Below are 21,841 nucleotides of genomic sequence, written 5' to 3' on the forward strand. Positions count from 1 at the left end.
GGAAACAGCAGCACACATTTTATTTATTGAATATTTATTCCTGCTGTCTGATGTATCAATATTTTATGTGACTGGAACAACATAACAGTAAAACGGCATTAATATTTGGGTGAGTATGCTGTATTTAATTATTAAAACCATCTTAGACTTCATATTTGGTTCTGATTTGATAATATAAATTAGTTTTTTTAATATCACTGATAGTTCGTCTGTTTATTAATCCGGTTGAGAGTCCGATCCCGAGGTGGCCGAACCAGAAAGAGTACTGTACTACTATTTTTCTGAATTCCAAAATATTCCAGGTAACTCAGGTATATTGATATTTTTCTTCGTATAAACCTTCCTTGAATTTCAATGAATATTTTACAAAAAGAATTGGCTGAATTGGTCTAGTCGTTCTCAACACATTTTGCAATTCATTTTTTGATAAAATATACTAATTTTGATGTAGTTTTTAACATTAAATCAAAACAATATTAAATAAACTTTTTAATAAAATTACTTTATATGTTAATAAATATCGTTAGAAATTCAACCAATTATTAACTGGTGTCTAATCCACGTTGCAATAAAGTAGTAAAACATCAAAGCCAGCATAAATTAACCCTTACAGTAAAGGATACAGATATCAAATGACAAATTCCTTTATTTCAGATATGGATTTACATCCAGTGATAAAGAGCTTTCACTGAACCTTATATTATATACAAGGCATTTACAATAGTTAAATACAAACAAGGTAAATTTTTTAAATACACTTATAACAAATATTAACATATGAAGTTTGATTTTGACGATAGACGGATTGTGAAGGAAACCTAACATAATTACAAATTAGGTTAAAATAAACAAATTATACCAGAGCGTTGTGACACATGTAAGTCAGGTTGGTGGTTGGTTGGAAAATGCAGATCTATTGTGATATGTATTCTGTAGTTCAGTTTTAATAATTAGTGTTGTGTTTATATTAAGTGCATGTTTTAGTTAATGAAGTTGACACACAACATGGTGGTTGGGATTCCTGACTTAGCGTGTCACCACGCTCTGATATGATTTGTTTATTTTAACCTAATTTGTAATTATGTGTTAGGTTAGTTACTTACCTGAAGAAGAGATCAGATTGCAGATCTCAAAACATAGTGTTACTGATTTTTTATATCACTGAACAAATTCTTTATTGAATTGAACATATTCTTAGAGAACAGTACAATTTAAAAATTCATTTATCGTGTAAAATGGATGGTCTTGAAGCCAGAGTTTTAGTTTGTGTCCAAACTGCAGCCGGTCTCTCCTCTTCAGTTCTAGTGGGAGGGCGTTCCACAGCTTTGCTCCGACATACGTTGGCTTCTTCTCCGTGGGCGCTAGGCAGTGAGCTGGAAGATGGTAGTTTGCAGCATGCCGAGTGTTGTAGTCATGTTGCTGTGCTCCAGTCATCACTTCATCGGGTGATTTCAGGTGTACGTAGGTCACAGCTTCTAGGATGTATAGGTTGACCACAGTGAGATTTTAGCTTACTGTGTATATTACAATTCACAAAAGTGCAGTGAAAGTACAGGAATGTGAAAAGATATTGATCTATAACTGAAATTTGTATTTTCCGACAATACACCAATAACCTGTGTTCTTCTCCATGGCCTATTCTTCTGATGATGCGTGGCATGACATGCAGATATAGGTGTACAGGACTCTACAGCTAACAACTGACAGACACAGCTAAGTTTTTATTCAACAAATATTTTTTGTTCATTATTTTATGTTGCAAGAGAAATAAAATAAATTGAACTTTGGCAACAATGAAAATATTTTTGTACATCTCTAAATCTACATTAACTGTATTCAGACTAATTTATCATTAGGGCTTTAAGTACAACATCAGTTTTACGGTATTCAAAACATCTTAACACGTTCGCTGCGGGCGGTAACTCTGGTTACCACTGCTGCGCTGCAGTAGAAGCGAGTGGTAACTGTGATTACCACAGAGCCTTTTTTCTGTGACAGTGTGCGGCCAGCACTCGAGCTATCACAACGAAGTATTTCTCACTCCTCGGGAGGTACTTTTCCCGCATTTTTATGCACTTCATTTTCACATTAGACTTTTTCATTATTTTTAAAGCTTTTATAGTAGTAAGTGGTTGTGCAACACAATGCATCTTCCAAGTGGTGTACAATAACCAAGTTCAAAGCGTACAACAGAGCCCAGTACTGAGTTCAAACGACGAGGATGACAACATGGACGATGTGGAGTACCAGACGGACTCGGAAGTTGAGGATCCTGATTACGAGACCAACCCACGTCAATGGAGTGCTCACAACTGGATTGGAATACATTATTATAAACTTATGTACTAAAATATTTTTTGTATCATTTAAAGTAAACATTTAAATAATTTTGTTATAATTACTTACCACATATTTGTAAATAATAACTGAATTTGAGTGAGTTAGTGGAGATTTATATAAACTTTTTCACATTTTTAATAAACTTTCACATTCATTTTGCTTTTCAAATGTACATACAAATATTACTTATATGTGTCTAAAACGAATAAAATACAATTTACTTAGCTACAATGTAATCATTTTGAATATTTCCACTGCCAAAAAAGGGCGTTCCCAGTGCGAGAGCTGGCAAAGGGAGGTCTTCAGGACCTAGCGGTAACCGGTAACCACAGTTACCGCATTCCCAAAATGGTAGAGAGTGATAACTTTTGTTATTTATGAGTAATTTTCATATATTTCTATCATATTTCATCCAAAAATAAGTAAAAATATACTTAGAAACTTTCATCATATAGGGACTCTATATTGGGATTTTTAGCAGCGAACATGTTAAACAGTTCTTCATTATTATCATTTGAAAAGGAGTCCAGCATTTTTTTCTATATAATCACAAATACACATTCATTCTGCCTAAAACTTATGAGAGGAAAAAGTTAATGTTTTAGATTATAATACAATTTTTATTTTTTACACTTGAATTTTTTATTTTCTTACAACTACTAGTGGATCAAGTGAATAAAGGACAGTTTCATTTAAAATTATGTTTATTTACATTAAAAATTATTCTTCGGATTGTATAATTAAATCAAGTATAATATCAAATTTTAATACTGTTCAGTGACATACTGATCAGTTTTACAGTTTTAAAGTAATACTGGTCCTCAAATTATGCAAAACGTTATAAATTTGGCACCGAAAGACTTATCTATAGTAAAATTAATCAATACCAGTACATAATATACAAATACTATTAACATATTTACAACAATAAATTGTTTAATTAAATAATAGACTACTGCAAACAAAATATTATGGTAATATTCACACATACAGATATAAAAATACATAATGTCTTGTAAAGTAGACAAATTATTGTACAAACACCATCGACTCATATAAAATACTGGATTTCTCGGCTCTATGCAGAATCTGAATCATCTGTGTGGAACTGCAGAGAGTGTTTTACTGTATTACTGCAAAGAATAAGAGATTCGTTTGCTCTTGAACCAAAAATATTGTAATAGAATATGTTTCATTCAAATATAATTTTGAACGATTTTTAACAGAAAATAAAAATGTTGAATTGACAACCAAAACACTGATTCATGAGTCAAACAACATTTTTTCAAAGTGTATTAAAAACAGCCTATTTAATACTATATTTTAAAAAATGTATGAATATAACTAAATTTTAATACTGCTACATATTTTAATATGGATACATCTAAGTAATGATTTGTTTTAAAACTTGATGAATAAGACAGGACAATAAATTAACTAATAGTAATATAAGAGGCATTCCTCGTTTTCAGAAACACTTTCACAAATAGTTTAGGAATCATATCACATTATTTAGCTGCTTATATATTTTTACATTTGGGACATATTAGTACACATTACATTAATTTTATGAGAAATTTATCTGTGCGACAATTACTGTAAATTTAAAGTTCTTAAACTTTAACTAAAATGAATTATGTAGCTTATTTTTGTCCATTTAAATAGAAGAGTATATTTTATTTAGTTTCTACAACACTTTAAAATTTTTGCATTGTAAATGTTGGAAAATTGCTAAGATTTTAATTTCTATTTACAACTCTAATTACACTACTTTTTATGTTTATTTCCTTGATTTAAATTATTTGCAATACTATTTAGGAGTTAAATGGAATAATCTCTAAAATAATGATTTCTATACAATGTCTTACTGTCACAAAGTACAGTTCTCCTTATACTGAATGCATTTTTTCACATTTTTACAATTATTCATGGAATATTCTTGAGCAAGTGAGGTTTTAGTGAACACCTAGATAAACTCGTCTAAATGACTCAGATTTTCAACTGAAAACACAATGATTCAAGACTCATGCTCCGAGTTATCCAACAGTATTTATAATTCGATGACTGATTCAATACTAACACAAATAAAACAACTAGCAAACATGAAGTTTATAAATTGATGAAAAATTGTAAAATTGAGCATGAAGTTGATGAATTTTTAAAATCCATTGACTTTTAAAGCCTAACTAACAAACATATTTCTTGTAAATCTGAGATTCTCTTACAGGTAAAAGTTTATAAAAAATATTTAAAACTTATTTTATAATATAAAGATATAAAAGTATCAAGAGAGTTTTTCTAAACATTATACGATATGACTATAAAATATTATTATTGAATGCATTATTATTAATTGGCTCTTTTAATCACGCCTATAAATACAAAATAACATCTTTTATGAAGCAAGACTACAACCATTAATAATTTAAGTTCAATATGGCTGTTAAAAACCTTCATATCAATCTACCAGAATAATGGAACTATTTTCATTATTTACAAAAAAAAAACACACACTTTACAAAAAAACATTTTGAGTATCACCTGGTTACAAGTATTGTCATTTGAGCCAGTATTAATTTCACAGAAATTACATTCAAGATTTTTTTGTTTACGTTTTTTCATATTTTGAATACCTGTATAGAACAACCAATTATTTATCACTTATTAGTGTTATTAATGTATTACTATTTTGTATAAACGTATAAATAAAACCCATTGTTTTTACTTTTTTTAAATTACTTAAATTATAAATACTTAAAATACTTAACATATCAATTTCATGAGTATGCTATACAGAAATCCATTATAGATTTCATTAAAACTTTAAAGGATAATTAAGTCTCTTTAAAGCTAGAAAAGACTGAACTTGCATATTCAGTGTCATTTTAAGTAAAGAAACAAAGCATGAAAAGTATATGATTCAATAATGAAATAGAGTTACAAAATATTATTGGCAAAAATTAATGAAACTAATTTGTTCACAAATGCAAGAATCAACATGATTTCTCTTTTTATGAAGAAACTGAGAGCATAATTTTGGAAATGGTAAGAAAAGATTGTTACCACTCACCAATCCCAATACAGATTTACCGTTACCTGGTACTGTTACCCAAACATTCATTCTTTTCCCAACATTTCGTGTTAGCACTGGATGTTAAACATCTTCTGCTACCATGATTTTACAAATTGTACATACAGTCTTGTATTCTTGTGTTTGAACTATCTTACACTGTGAAGCGACGTATTGCTTCAAATTGAAAAATATTGTCATTGATGTCTGTCACCAACTATAAAAACATTAACTTTTCAAAGTCCGTGCAGTCTTCTGATCGATGTGTCTTCGTGAAAATCGTTGCACTTTAAAAAAATAAGCATACTACAACAATCAAATGAGTTCTGAAACAAACTCCGGCTGTCCATCTTTATTGACTCTGAGCTCTGATCTTCCTCGGAACAATTCCGTGTTCTCAGGCACCTGGAAAGTTGACCCCTGGAAACCAAGGGCTGCCTCAAACATCTGTAATCAATTCGTATCATTTAGTAAACATTAAACCCCCTACATTGCTTTTCTTATGTTGTCATTCGTGTAAAGTAGAGAAAGTAATAAATAAAATCTTTTGAACTCAGCAGTTTTGTTTCATTTTATTGCCCAAACAAAGTTAAGGTAGTTTCAACCAAAATGTTTAGCATTTCATATCCTCTATAAATATTGCACTATTAGAGTCAAATTCGCTTTTACCAATTTCTGAAATTTTTATTAATTGACATGTGATCTTTGCAGTTGGTACATCATATGCATGTTTATGGTATGTCTGCCAAATTATTGAAGAAACAATATAGGCATACATATATTTTACCTAAACATGGGTTTCTTATCAAAAAATAAAATGTTTCAATCAGTTATATTGTTTTGATTAAAAACTTCTTTTATAATGATCATTTAGACAGGATGATGCACAAAAAGACAGGAAACTTGAAGTAACATGAAAAGAACACTTAACAGTTTCCATCAAGCATCACTCAACTTACCCACGTGTAATTTAACCTTTTGCACTTCAAATGGGAACTGAGTACAACGTTCATTATCAGTTTTGTATTTCCACTGACAGAGTTATATATATAGTATGTATTTGTATTAAATATTGTGTAAAAATAGCAATATGGCATCAACTAAACAGTGACTAAAATATGCTTTGTAATGTTATACAATATTAAATAAAAAATACATGTTCTGAAAAGGATAAAACAAATTTATATTAATTAAATAATATTTAATTTGTTACCTATGACAAATTGAAAAAACTGTTTTTCAAGCCATAACAATTTTTTATTTGAGTTTTAAGACAAAAAGAAGTATAAACAAATTACAGCAGGTTTAATATGTTTTCACCGCATTATTATGAACAGATTGGTATACAAAACTACTAACAGCTATCGTATGAGGTAATTTAAATATATATTTATTTGTATATATTTATATCCTTATACAATACATACTTACATTTAAACAATAACAAAATAATTATATATTAAATGGATCTGACAGTGCATACTGTAATTGAATTAATGAAGTTGAAAAAGGTTAATATGGATCCTCCTACTGGGTTTACCATATATGGATGGATGGACTTTTAGTGGTGCATCAGAAGTACAAAACTCCTAGTGCAGGGAAATTGTAACTATTGAAGTCTACTAACCTGCTGACTGTGTGAGCTAACGTTATCGAGAGGCAGCACGGAACCACCAAGAGTGGCGTAGTCACCCAACGACAGCATTGTATTGAGGGAACCTCTCCGGCTCGGCTGCTGTATCGTAGCGTATGTGTTGTCCATCTGTCAAAATATCACACCTGTTACAGTACTGCTCTATACCAACTACATTCACAACTCAGCAAGACAGCTAGTGCACTCACCATAGACATGTCCGCAGAGTCCCGCCTCTCGTGGCCAGGTTGTGTTACTTCAGGCTCACAGAATACCTGCATTGTCAACTCCTGCTCCTCGTAAAGTTTCAGTTTTCTACAACCACATAACTTTAGTATAGCATCATACTTTACATTTCGGTTAGTTTAGCTACAAAATCATATAATTAAGCAAATACCAAAACCCAGTTTCATAAATTGATTAAAACATGTCCGAAGATTACAATTGTGTTCCAAATAAATATCTAATTATTGAAAATTATATACCAATAAGGACAGATTTCCACAATAACAATGAAGCTCTAAAAAATTACTTTGTAAATGTTTTTTGTACTCATGAAAAATTGTAAAATGAAGCAGATAATTTAATATGGAAGTGAAAGTAGCACTTACTGTTCAATCCACAATGGATTTTCTGTTGTGTTCAAATCATCAAGTATTGCCTTCTTTATTAGAATATCAGAAGACTTCATGTCCAACGGTTCTGCTATTACCCTAAGACATAGACAAACAATTTTAGGCATTGGATAAACTGCAAGTATAAATTATACATAATAATACTTGGTAAAAAATGTAAAGAAGCTTGTTACAAGAAATTGTTACGCAGAAGTTAGGATACCATAAATTTTGTGCAAGATGGATACCAAAAATGGGCATAACTGCCTGGTTGAAGTCTCAAACGGCAGAATTTTATAACACTGGAATTTCAAAACTAGTTCACCACTATGATAAATGTATGGTGACTATGTTGCAAAATAGTATTTTAGTGTCACTTTCAAATGTTTATAAAACAGTTGTTTTCTTTTATTTGCTTTTTTTTATATCAAAACATACTTTACTTTCTGGAAAGCCCTCATTCACTGAATAGTATTACAAAGTATATAATTAATTTTAATGTTAATTCAAATAATTTACCAATGCCTGAAGCAGCAACAGACAACAATGACGGAGACACAGCCCACAAACAGCACAATGAGTAAAGCGATGAGGGCAGCCAGGGCAGGTTCAAACGTATCTTCCCGCACTCCCACATAGGCAGGCTAAAACAGGTCAGAACAAGTTACTTAAATTAAGAGACTCAATTATTCAACCAAGGCTGTTCTGGTACAACACTAAAAATTTCTACGATACTCACAATAACATTTTCAATTGCAAAGCCGGCATAGCAGTCCTTAAGGAAGTCATATTTTGCGTCTATCACTTTGAGAACGTCTGGTATCGTAGCTATAGTCTGGGTCTTCGGGTTGACCACATGCAGGTACATGTCACACCTGAAATTATTTTAACATTTCAAACTTGTTTCAATAGTTTTTGGGTAAATCATAGTAATGAATGCTCGATTACAATTATTGCACTAACCAGTCAGTCTGCTTGTGTCCTAAAGGATCAACATGGTAGCGTATGTCATCTACAACTACCAGACTCTGAGTGGCATTGGACAGCTCCATCACTATACTCTCCCGTTGACGATTCACTTCCTCTGGTGGCCGGGAGAGAATTACCCGAATCAGTTGTTGTTGCTCGTACACCCAAACCTTAAAATATTATTAACATATTACAAGAACAATGTTGTTTTAAATATACTGTATAATGTAAACTGTAATTGAAAGTGTGTAGGAAAATGTAATGATTAACAAAGTATGGTTAGTGAAAGTAATAACAATAACATATTTCCCAATACAACTCAGGCCTTCAAAATGAAAAATCTTATCAAAGGCAGTTCCAAGAAAATATATATGTCCAAAATATAAAAATTATACTGAACAATTTAACCTCAATTCAAATAATTCACACGAGTTTTGAATACTGCCTCCTGGATACACAGGACTTCTATTTCTGTCCATGTTTGGTAAAGGCATTAGATTTTTAGCCAAAGTGGGAATATCAGAGCTAAATCTCATTGACTTAAAACATCCAAATAGGCATACAGAAGTGGATAACAGCACTAAGTAACAAGTACTGGTCATGTGTACCTGAATCAAATTTGTTTAAACTTAATCTATGTAAAAGACACTTCTATTAAACAGTGTGGCTCCTATTCATAAAACGAATACTGATTAGGGTACTGATTATTTTTGTACTTCAAAATCGCTTAAATTCAGTTTTGGTCTCAAAGCAGAAACTGTTTTCCCATACAATTCTCTTATATTTTAAGTTTTTTGAGTGATAAAACTTATTTCTTTGTTCTTTTTTACAAAAGTGACCTGACTCACATGAACGATGGCCTTGGCTTCTCGGAAGGGGTGGGCGTTCTCTCTGGCAACCACTTCGAGCCGGAAGCGGTCCTGGTTGTACTCGGCAACAAGTGTGACAGTGAACAGTCTACCACTGGGAGAGATACTGAAGGGTGAAGGAACCACAGAGCCAGACGATACATTGGCACCTGCACGATACAGGTGCGAGGCCACCACCTGATATGTAAGGCTGGCATTGTCACCTGCATCTGTGTCCGTAGCCAAGAGCTGACATAGAGACTCGCCTGTGTCTGCTATCACATTCACACCTGTTCAACAGCAAAATGCCGGACCGATTACTACCAGTTAATTTATTATGAAGAAACGAAAGAATGTTAAATAAAGTTGTTTTTATTTGCTCACCTGCGTAGTACTCAGGTCGTTGGAAGACTGGTGCATTGTCATTCTCATCAAGCACAATGATACGAACATGTGCGATGCTGCTGGCATTGTTAGTCGGACTGCTGTCCTGCAAAACAAAATCATCAATGTGTTTTAAACTGATGCAGTGAATGTTGTAAAATAATTTTGTATGCCTTTGAAAAATCCAGAGCTTTATTCTTTTATCATGCATGATAATACGTCACGGATGAAGATATAAATGATGAATATAATGAGGTGCCCTGCATAGTGTAACCATTTACGGTTGACTGGTTTTTAAAACGGGTTATTGATTAATAACCAAAGAAACTTAGGAACCTACAGTTTAACTTAAACTAATTTAAGTATTGACTGATTGACATCCCCTAGCCAACCTGGTCTTCTCTAGTAGTCCATATTGATTGGCAAATACGCAGATTTATAACCAGTTTGAGAATATTGTGTCAACAAACTACTATATAAATATAAAATTATAAATATAATAAAGCACTGTTAAAAAATAGTGTACACTTTAATATTCTCACAAGAAAACACAGATTGAATTAGTACAGTCTGTTCTAAAACCATACAACCACCAAAGTAAATTTTGGTTATTAATTTTATTAAATACTGCAAAGCAAAAGAGCACTCACAAACAAGAACTATTTATTTTGAGATGACAAGATTACGTGCCAAAATTTTAAGTGCAAAGAAGAAACAATCATTCTAGCTTGACATTAAAATAATAAGACAGACTCAATAAATTTATCTCTTTAGTCTGCTAAGTAAGTATACATTCTTCAAAGCAGGATTCATTCGTAATATTACAAACCTTAGCTGTATAATAGTCTGGGTCATTGGTTGCCTTGATGTAGATATCATAGTTGTCCTTGAGCTCACGGTCCAGAGTAGTGTTGCTGTAGATAGTGCCGTCCAGCCTGTCTACTATGAAGCTTCGGTCATAGTTACCATCTACCACGTAGTAGTACACCCTGGCATTGTCCCCCTCATCCTTATCCACTGCCGTCACCTTACCTGTACAGAACTTTGTAAGTCATTCCAGCACACATTTTCATCTACTACAGAACTGTTATACTACCAACTGGTATCATTGAATATTACCATTATTAAATAAATTACTTAAATTTGAAGGATGGAATGCCTAAAAACTACAAAAGACTTGACATTTCCTTGAGTTGCTCCCTAAAATTACCAAATTTTAAAATATTTAAGACTAAGTAGAAATGTCCAGTCACATGACAGACTCTTTGGCAATAACCTTAAGAACTATCAACTCTTTAACTGCTAGGTGTCCAGTAGTGATGTAACAGCCCTCTATAGATTTTCATCAAGAATTATGCAAAATAATTACTAGTACTGTTCTGATTAATGTACAAGTAATACAGTAATAAAAACATTTGAAAAATTGGAAATCGATAAGTTAGGTGGTTGGAGGAAGGGTTGGAGTAAGCACTATAAAAGGTGAAAGGAGATGATGTAAAAGAAATCAATAATATGTTCTACTCCCCCTTGTAATTTAAAGTATGTTCTAACAATTTAATGGAAGTTTCGTAAATACTAAACATATACTGTATACACTATTTACTGCAACTTATATTCCTTTCAATGGTTTTTGAGTATGTGGTACTCGGTGCAAAACATGTTACTCAACAAATGCTTTAGTAATTTTCTTAGATAGCTCCTAGAGTATAGCATCAATCAATCAGCACACCTGTATAGTTTATGTAATTCAAAGAAGCACTAGTAGACGTAATAGTTTACGAAATAGTCATTGCTTAAGCAGACAAATTATGGAAACGTGAAGGACATGGTAGTCAAGTGGTATTAGGTACATTGGTATTAGGCTCAAGAGGTCATAATTGTTAATAATGTCTCAACTGATTTTTAAAGTTATCTATAGAGACCTCAATAATACTTTTGGACACTCTTTTATTTTCCTCTTGACAAATCTATTATTTAAACAAACAATTTTCTGTAACTCAAATGAGAGATTTAACTTAAACATTTCTGAAATCATTATCACTTAAACAACTCAGTTTTCAAACAACCAATACTTTGAATATTACAATAAGACAGAAGTAAAATGTAGTTTTTTTAATCTGTATTAGATTTTCAATTCTCGCTAAAGAGTTTGTTGAGATAAAAATACTTCAATGACAGGACGACCTTTTTATAACCTAAACGTGTATTAAAGCTATTAAGTATCATATATTGATAACCTTCCAATATTATCACAAAGCTAAGTTCAAAAGTAGACATTAACAAACAAAATGTTAATTGTGGTTTAAGGCCAAAATCAAGTCATTACCGCCCCATAACTAGTTTAAAATACAGAAAAGAATAATTTTATAAAGAAAGTAAGAAAATATTTTTATTCTAACTCTTCCCATATTTGAGAAACCAAACAATTACACAATACTAACCAATTCGAGATCTAGGAGGCAGATTCTCCATAACTTGGAAGATGAAAGGCTGGGAGTCGTTGAGGTGAGGAAATTGCGGCAAGTTGTCATCAACGTCTTGCAGGATGATAGTGAGGAACCTGAGGGCCTCGTACCACTTGGGTGAGGCATGGTCTCTGGCAACCAACACTAGCTGCAACATTCATCAGGTATAATAGTTTCAACAGAGATGTATGTATACATGTTGTCTAGTCATAAATTAATTTAAATTTCATTTCTTCCCTTTTATTGAAAGATTTAGTTTTTATTATATGCCATAAATGATTCTTGGAAATTAATAAGTTTAATTATTTTAATCAAAATGAATTATCTTACTCACAAATAAATTATTTCCATCTAGAAAATAAATTACCTGATACTGTTTCCTGGTCTCTCTGTCCAGGATGATTTTTGAACGCAACTCTCCAGTTTCTTCATTGATAGAGAACTCATCAGTCTCCTGGACATTGGAGTCGTTGACCTTGAAGTGGTATGTTATGCGGCCGTTTTCACCCGGATCTCCATCCTCTGCTTTTACTGTCATTATCAAAGTGTCTGCCACATCAGTCTACAAAACAACAAAAAGCCTGTAGACGCATACCACTCTTTATTAATTGCTAGTACTGTTACTAGCTATTAGTAACATCAAAGTAATGATTTTGAATATTATTTTTGTACACTTTATTCAAACATTTTGGTCTATACAAACTAAAATGTATAGACACAAAGGAATAAAATAGCCTAGGTTATTCATTATTTGTATTGATTTGAACTTCTGTTGTTAAAGTGGAGGTGAATAGTGGGTTGAATTACTTTTTATGATTTAACGAATTTAAGCTATTTAAGTTAGTTATAAAGCAAATTTTTCAACAATAATGGTCTTATTTCATGTAAAGCATAATTTAAGTATGTTATCATGAAAGAACAATAAATTCTTAGGAGTTTATTTAACAGAGTTATTTTACAGTAGTTCTGAATTGTATATACAAAAAATACTACAACATTTAACAATGAAAACCTCATCCAAAAATAATTATTACAAAGTTTTAAGAAGAAAACTAAAAAAATTCCAAACATACTGGATTTTAGAGTACAGTGTAAAAATTTAAAAATCAAATATAGATATCCAATGCTAGATACTTTTTAATGTGAAAGACAAACAAAGGGGATTTTAATAAAAATTAGAGTAGGTACAAAAACTTGTATGTGTCAGCAACAATAAAAGTAGAGTGTTCAGCAAATCCAGATGGAATTCAGAATGAAATCTTTAATCACAAACTTGTTTCTCACTGTAGGCAAAAACTTCCTAGAAGCAGTCACAACACTAGCAGCCACACATGTTAGTTACCTCAGGGATGTAGACAGTAGCGTTCTGGGAGGGAGGGTCAATGAATTTCGGCTGGTTCTGGTTGACGTCAAGGATGGTGATATCTACCTTGGCCTGGTCCGTGTGCTCTCCGTCACTCACCCCCACAATCAGAGTGTACTGGTGTGGCTGGCCCATCAGAGACACTTGGGGATACAGTATACCAGTTACCGGGTCCAAGCTGAACACATCTGTAACATTACAAACTGTCTAGTTCTTGAAGTGTCCAGTTTTGTAATTGAATATAACAGTATAATTATACCTTTCTTACTAAAAATGACCTACCATTTAAAAATGCTAGTACTGTTATAAGAATACACAAATTTTTAGAATAAGTTAAAAATAAAAATGCTTAAATAGCAACATGTTGATTAAAACATACTTAAATTTAGTTAATACTTTACTTCTACTCTCATATTAAGCTGTAGCAATTCATGTTAAAATATGTACATTTTTAACACACAGCTACACTTTAGGAAAAAACTCACATATGTAAAACATTTTTTAGAAGTGAGTAATGTTTTAAGAGAATTTAAAAATAAAAAAACAATACTTTCAAAAAGTCAAAACTTTTATATTAATTACAAAATGCTGTAACAAGAAATATGTTTTTAAATAGTTTACATTTTTAATCATTTAGAACCTTTACTATAAAGCACCAAGAAGTTATTAAATATATTGTATTTTTTTAAAAGGTTATAGTACAGTAAGCCAATTAATACATGCAAGAAATTATTTTTTTAATGGAAGTATTACAACAATAACACAAATATAACACAGATACTGCATTTAAAAAATGTAAGATTGTTTAAACAAAAGATAATGTGACAGCTAGCAACAGAAATATCTATATTATGGTGTTATCAGCAGACAAACATGGTGTATGTACTAACGTCTTTACTAAATGTGTACTAAAACATCAGGAGCTCTAAGAAGACATTGGACAAGTAGCCGCTCATTATTTTGTTCCCCTCACAATGGATGTAACTTTCGCAATGGGCTTGAACTCTTGTCAACTAATTGTTAAATCCTATTTCACAGTTTTGTGAACAATATTTGAATATACTAGATTATTAAAGTGACTAAATGAATTGCAATGTTCTATATCCTCGGTTTATTTGGCCATTTCATAAATGATGTTTATCAATATACTTTACTACTAAGGGTAATGATCAGTTTATCCCGCCTTTATTGTAAACGCATATGTAATACATTGAACAATCAACATTTAAAACTGAGTTAAGGCAAATATTAAAATTAGCAGTACTGTAGTTTTTAAAATATTTTTACAATACACAATTTTTCCTACGTTTCTATTTTTAAAATATTAGGAAAGATTAAGAACGGACAAAGACATTTAATATGGAAAACTACAAAATGTTAAAATGTTTAGCTGAATCCACCACAAACATAGAGCAGTTCAAAAGTGAAGCATATAAAAATTACCATTATAAAAACTATACCAAAAGCTAAATAAATTTATTCATGAAAATTAACACAAGATAAGTTGTTTGTCTTCAAAGTAAGTCAATAATAAGATCAAGATATACATTACCTCCCACATTGCCTGACAGGATAGAATACCGGAGTTGTGAGGTCAGGTCGAGGTCCTGGGCCCGGAACTGTACAATAGGGCCCGGAGGTGACAAGGACACTGTCTCCTCAATAGAAGCTGTGTAGAAGTGGGCAGTGAACACAGGTGGATTGTCGTTCACATCAGTTAGCTTCACCTTCAACTGTGAACACCACAAGATTCCATCAATTATTTACAAATGGGCAGTGAACACAGTGGATTGTCGTTCACATCAGTTAGCTTCACCTTCAACTGTGAACACCACAAGATTCCATCAATTGTTTACAAATGGGCAGTGAACACAGGTGGATTGTCGTTCACATCAGTTAGCTTCACCTTCAACTGTGAACACCACAAGATTCCATCAATTATTTACAAATGGGCAGTGAACACAGGTGGATTGTCGTTCACATCAGTTAGCTTCACCTTCAACTGTGAACACCACAAGATTCCATCAATTGTTTACAAATGGGCAGTGAACACAGGTGGATTGTCGTTCACATCAGTTAGCTTCACCTTCAACTGTGAACACCACAAGATTCCATCAATTATTTACAAATGGGCAGTGAACACAGGTGGATTGTCGTTCACATCAGTTAGCTTCACCTTCAACTGTGAACTGATTCCATCATTGGTTTACTTCCTGAGTTTCATATTATATTATAATTTTGACTATATACCGACATATATTTCGACAAGAACCACTTAGTTTGCTCTCATAGTAATCACATTGGAATCCTCAAATGTAAGACAAAGAAAAACATTTTGAGACGATTTGAGTGGGCTGTAATGTTGAGATTTATAAACTACCAAAACATTATACAACATGAAAACTAGAAACATTTTGACAAAGCGATACATACATACTTTATAAAAAGGATGTAAACTAAAAATATAAGTATACATACAGGGTGTACATAAAGTCCTGCACTGGTATAATATTTTCTAAACGATAACAGATAAATGAACAAGATTTGGTACATCAATACTACTACACCTAAAAATCAACTTTTTGAAGGAACTATAAGCTTTCTGTAATATCATGGGGACGTCCCGCAAGGAGTCAGAAGGAAATCTTAAATAGGAGCATAGGTCAATATGCACATCATTTTAAAGGGCTTATCTAGCAGAGTTTAATGCCGCAAACCGCACTCAAAAAGATTGATCCAGTACAAAATGGCGACTGTTCAAAGTTTTTACTTGGTTACATTTCATTAGTAGCCATAACCCCGGTAAAGCAAAACTGCAACCAAAACGAATACTGCAGATAAATACTACATTGTGATTGTCAGTTGTACAGAAGTGAATTATGACGTAGGTTATCCTCAAGGGTTACAAATTTGGTCCTAATATATTGGTAACGGTGTTTTAAATAGGCTCTTACTCAATGCCGTAGTGTGGGGGTGCTCCGTCCTGTTGAAACCAGATATTCTGGTAATGTTCTCCAAACATGTTTCGAAGTGCTGGTGTAAATTTCATTTTCTAGCAAACGTTGGTATGATATTGCACTTAAATTTCCTTCAATAAAGAAAGGACCTACCAACTGGGTAGGGTACCTATCACACCAAGCCAGACATTCACCTTTAGTGGATACTGCGTATGTGCCTCCCGCTTCCAGTGAGGATTTTCGCTACTCCAGTAACGGCAATTGTGCCTGTTTACGCTTCCATTCAGCATAAATGAACACTCGTCTGTCTGAAAACACAATATTGTTTGCATCAATTTCGTTGCAATCTATTTTGGCCATCATAGTTTCACAAAATTCTATACGTCGATCAAAATCATCGTTGATTCGTGCACCAAATCAACTTTATAAGGCTTAAAATTAGACCCTTTCAGAATCTTTTTAACAGACGTAACAGAGATGTCATGAGTTTGTGTTGCTGAGCGTAGGGACTCTTGCGGATTCTCAATAAATGACTGCAATACATCTAAAGAGTTGCCTTCAGTTGTCCGTAGTACGGGGCCTTCCTGTCCTATGACGATCGGAAACACTTCTTGTTTCCATAAAGCGTTGAACAGTTCTCCCCTACAGTTTTTCTAGAAATTTGGCTGCCTCTCGTGAAAGTAGTCATGAAATAAATGGCATGCTTCCTCGTGGTGATCGTCTGTTGTTTCCCCAACCAACCATCATAAGAAGTGTTATACGTTCACGTTCGTCAAGCGACATTAGTGTAGTTGAAGAACTACAAGCAATACGACAAACTCTTTTGTACTAAAGTGCACTGATAGAAAGGTTGGACAGCACTACTAAAACAAGAAAACTAGAATAGCCTACTATGAATAGACTGGCTAATTGGAAAGTCCAAACTTGTGACCCATAGATAAGAGCTTTCTAATTGTTACAGTTTATCAGGTTTTCCCCGTTATCAATATATTAGGACCAAATTTGTACCCCTTGAGGATAACCTACATCGTAATTCACTTCTGTACAACTGACAATCAAATTGTAGTATTTATCTGCAGTAATTCGTTTGGTTGCAGTTTTGCTTTACCGGGGTTATGGCTACTAATGAAATGTAACCAAGTAAAAAACTTTGAACAGCCGCCATTTTGTACTGGATCAATCTTTTTGAGTGCGGTTTTGCGGCATTAAACTCTGCTAGATAAGCCCTTTAAAATGATGTGCATATTGACCTATGCTCCTATTTAAGATTTCCTTCTGACTCCTTGCGGGACGTCCCCATGATATTACAGAAAACTTATAGTTCCTTCAAAAAGTAGATTTTTAGGTGTAGTATTGATGTACCAAATCTTGTTCATTTATCTGTTATCGTTTAGAAAATATTATACCAGTGCAGGACTTTATGTACACCCTGTATACTACACATCCACAATTCAATATATACTTGTCAATCTACTTCAACGCTTAAACTGCTGCGATCCCAGGCGCGCAGCCTCAACGAAGTGCCGAGTGTATTTTCGTAATACTACCCAGCGTTGAGTATTGTTCCAGTAAAACTTTTAGCAGAAGTAACGTCCCTGAACTCTTGAACGACTCAAAGCACATGGTATTCAAGTGGGTTTAATAAAATCTGCAAAATATCAGTACTACTTAGAAAGAAATATCTTATATATTTTAAATTCAATATAACACTAATTAACACAATATAACAGTTTTTACTGTGTAAACAACAGAACTGATAACTTAATAACAAGTAATCTCGGCCATGGGGCATTCACAAAACTAGTTCTGCACGATATACCTCATACGTGGTGGCTAAAAGATTAAGAAATAACTTTTATACCAATTTTTGTTTTCATATCAATCTACAGACTATTAGCCATTTAAAGTTTTTATTGACATCAATTATGAACATAAAAGGCCACTGCACTGAACAACACTTTAAACAATCATATTTTTACAACTTATATTTAAAAATACAAGCAATTTACCGGTACTGTTGCAGTTCTGACAGACTCTCCCGGTCCACCATCAGTTGCCACCACTTGCACAGTGAGCTCCTGGCGAGCTTCACGATCCAGTAAGCTGGGATCCACTACAGTGACCGCTCCCGACACAGGGTCCACTGTGAAGCCACTGCTGTGTGCCCCCGTCAAGCTGTACCTGACAGTTCCATAGTCCCCTGCATCCTTGTCCTCAGCGTGAACCATCGCCACGAAAGTCCCCACCGGTGAATTTTCTGGTATACTTGCAACATACTCAGTCTGCAACATATTGTTTCATTTAAAAGATTGTTAAATTTGTTTCAAATTTAATTTATAAATCAGGCTGCAAGAACCAAAATCATACAAATGTGTTTTAATATACAAAAAATATTATGTAAATTATATATACAATAATACCAGGAAATTATTAAAATAATTATTTTGCTTCAAACATATTGCATGTTTTTCAATAATTTTCATAGACCTATCACAAGACGTACATTGTCCCATCTTTTTTTCTCTTTAGATTTAAATTCTTGATCTTGATTTTTTAAGGGAACAAAGATAAGAGTATGAAATTAACTGACCATTACTTGAACAATAAATAATGATACAGCCAGACTTTAAAATTATTCCAAGTCTAGTATGTATCACTGCAGTTAGATCATTAGAATTGCAAACACTGTTCAACCAATTTCACTGCAATTTCAAGTAGCTTTCCAGATTTGTTGCAAGATGATACTACTACATAATTGTCAAATATAAATGGACACAATTGAAGATATTGTAAAGAACCTGTTGTAAACAGCACAAATAAGATCATACTTAAAAAAGATAAAACCACAAAAGATTCAATTGTTATAAAATTACAAATGGCTATTGGCTAAATCTACATCAGGTCAGATATTACAAATCTGTTTCACAACTTGGAGCCATTTGACAAGGATGAAGGTTTAAGGCAGATAATTGAACAAGTTCATTGGCTGAAAAATACCTGATTGAACACAGGATCCATATCATTGATGTTGATGATGTTGACTGTGACGTGTGCCTGAGCCGAAAACTGAGGTGCGCCACTGTCGTATGCGATGACGGTGAAGTTGGCCTGAGGTGTTTCCTCGTAGTCCATTTTCTGCGCTGTTGTCACCATTCCTGTGTAACCCATATTATTACACACAGTAATTGTCAGTATAAACTCTTAACATCAACATTCGTACTGTATGGACAGCTCTAAACTCAAGACTTCTATCAACATCCTTATGGTGTGGAAGCTGACTTTCAATAGATGTACTGGCAACATTATTATACCAAACTCTGTTATTCCAATGTTAGGTCGACATAAACTGATAATATTGCAAAGATTGATGTATAGTTTGTAGAATATTGTTTTCATATTTTGGCATTTTGTGATATCACATAATGTAAAAGGGACAGTCATTCACACTGGCAAATGGTCTGTGTTTGTTTACTGTTTTTACTCACTTAATATTAAGTTGCTTTTGTCATTATTTTAGTGTTTACATTTTTTTTTATTTCATGGGAATAAGGTATTGTTATAAAATATGCTAAAAGAGAACCCGCCCAACATGCTTTAAAGAACGCAAATGATAAGTTTCAGTTTTTATTTTTTTTTTAATAATATACATAGTTCTGTAAGTGTATGCACACTGCATACACTAAGCCAAGATAATTTATTTTGCTACGGAATACAAACTTACAATTTCATCTTGGCTAAGACATAAATAGAGTTAGATAAACAGCTTTAGTTAGACACTACAAACTTTTATAACCCCATTCACAAGCCATAATGTAAATTTTTTTATTAAAATTATTTTGAACTAACAATCTTTCAAATTTTTCTCCAAGCATAAAGTTGTTTTGGAGAAACACAAAAGGTGGCTTGATATTTGAAAAATAATAAGGTAGTAATATTTTAGATAATTACTTTTTACAAAGAAACAACTTTGATATTTTTGCATATCCAATTTATAAAATAGATGAACAAATACTAAAGATTAGTAAACACAATTTTACTTGTAAGTACTAAAATTGTATAAGTTCCAATTGAAGAAAATGGGGGAATTTCTTCACTTTGTGATTTTCTCTGTAAACATAAAAATCATTACCATTTTAATTTCTTAGCCCCATAACACTACATGTTTTTGTGTTTACTAGTAAATTTCGTACAATTTGGTTATTTTTTATTTTTTGAAACATCTAATATTTAATAACGATATGGATACTTTTATGTAATATATTTTTCACATGTTAAATAATAGGTAACACATATGCTATGAAAATTATATACATCAGGTATTTTTTGAAAAATGTAAAGATTGTATTAAAACATTAATATTTATCTAGCATTTATAAATTCTCAAACCTGTAGCATTGTTGATTTCAAAGTAGGGACTGGGAGGGCTGATCTCGTAGCGGGCAATGTTGGAGTCCCGATCAGTGGCGGTGAAAGTTCCGAGATGTGCCCCTGCCGGTTGCCCTTCTACCAACTCCAATATGTAGGCAGGGTTATCACGGCTCCATGGTGGGGGGAACTCAGGGGCATAGTCATTCACATCAATGATCGTCACAATCAGAGTCCCTGAAAGTTATATTATTATATGGTTACTTCCATATTAATGTTGACTTTGTGTTTAAAATGGTAATTAAACTCAAAAATGTTCAGTAAAGCAGTATACAAATATTTAAATTCAAAACAACCAACACAATTTAAAAATTTGTGTTAAAACGTCATCAGAACTAAAGAAAATATTTTAAACTCAACTTAACAGAAATTACTTATTAATAAAAACTGGCTATAAACTAAAAATATTGCAAAATTTACTGATTTATTAACATCAGTACAATATAAAATGTACATACTTTTTTTAAAAAGATGACAACATAAAATTTTTTTAGTTTAATTTTTTTTATGATGCAATATATGTTTAAAGGAATCAAAAATGTGATAATGCATTTTTTTAACCACTATGTATTCAAATTAGTATTTGATTACATGTAATGTTTTTAATTGTATAATTAAATTAATTGTAATGTTGAGTGAGTAGTACACTTGTTTAAATTGAAGTAATTCAATTTCATAAAGGTTCTTGTATGTAATTTTAAAAAATAAAGAAACTAAAATTTGTCTACACAAATAATTGTAGTAATTTATATTGTATATATTTACACGTTTTA

At 32.4% G+C, this 21,841-nt stretch overlaps 1 protein-coding gene across 1 annotated transcript in view; it reads right to left on the bottom strand.

Moving 5' to 3' along the window:
* Window positions 1–3,363: 3,363 nt before the first annotated feature.
* LOC124359789 (cadherin-87A) overlaps window positions 3,364–21,841 on the bottom strand; it is a 97,685-nt gene continuing 79,207 nt past the window's right edge. The window contains exons 20-36 of the mRNA XM_046812819.1: window positions 21,030–21,245; window positions 19,641–19,798; window positions 18,653–18,925; window positions 15,239–15,419; window positions 13,666–13,874; window positions 12,691–12,885; window positions 12,300–12,471; window positions 10,688–10,890; window positions 9,859–9,964; window positions 9,475–9,764; window positions 8,621–8,796; window positions 8,397–8,532; window positions 8,177–8,301; window positions 7,655–7,756; window positions 7,253–7,358; window positions 7,038–7,172; window positions 3,364–5,857 (exon numbers count right to left, since the gene is read on the bottom strand). Of these exons, the coding sequence (XP_046668775.1) occupies window positions 5,726–5,857; window positions 7,038–7,172; window positions 7,253–7,358; window positions 7,655–7,756; window positions 8,177–8,301; window positions 8,397–8,532; window positions 8,621–8,796; window positions 9,475–9,764; window positions 9,859–9,964; window positions 10,688–10,890; window positions 12,300–12,471; window positions 12,691–12,885; window positions 13,666–13,874; window positions 15,239–15,419; window positions 18,653–18,925; window positions 19,641–19,798; window positions 21,030–21,245 (2,915 nt within the window). The 3' untranslated portion in view covers window positions 3,364–5,725. The remainder of the gene's footprint in view (window positions 5,858–7,037; window positions 7,173–7,252; window positions 7,359–7,654; window positions 7,757–8,176; window positions 8,302–8,396; window positions 8,533–8,620; window positions 8,797–9,474; window positions 9,765–9,858; window positions 9,965–10,687; window positions 10,891–12,299; window positions 12,472–12,690; window positions 12,886–13,665; window positions 13,875–15,238; window positions 15,420–18,652; window positions 18,926–19,640; window positions 19,799–21,029; window positions 21,246–21,841) is intronic.

Source organism: Homalodisca vitripennis, chromosome 4, assembly GCF_021130785.1.
Source record: "Homalodisca vitripennis isolate AUS2020 chromosome 4, UT_GWSS_2.1, whole genome shotgun sequence".
Classification (NCBI taxonomy): Eukaryota; Metazoa; Arthropoda; class Insecta; order Hemiptera; family Cicadellidae; genus Homalodisca; species Homalodisca vitripennis.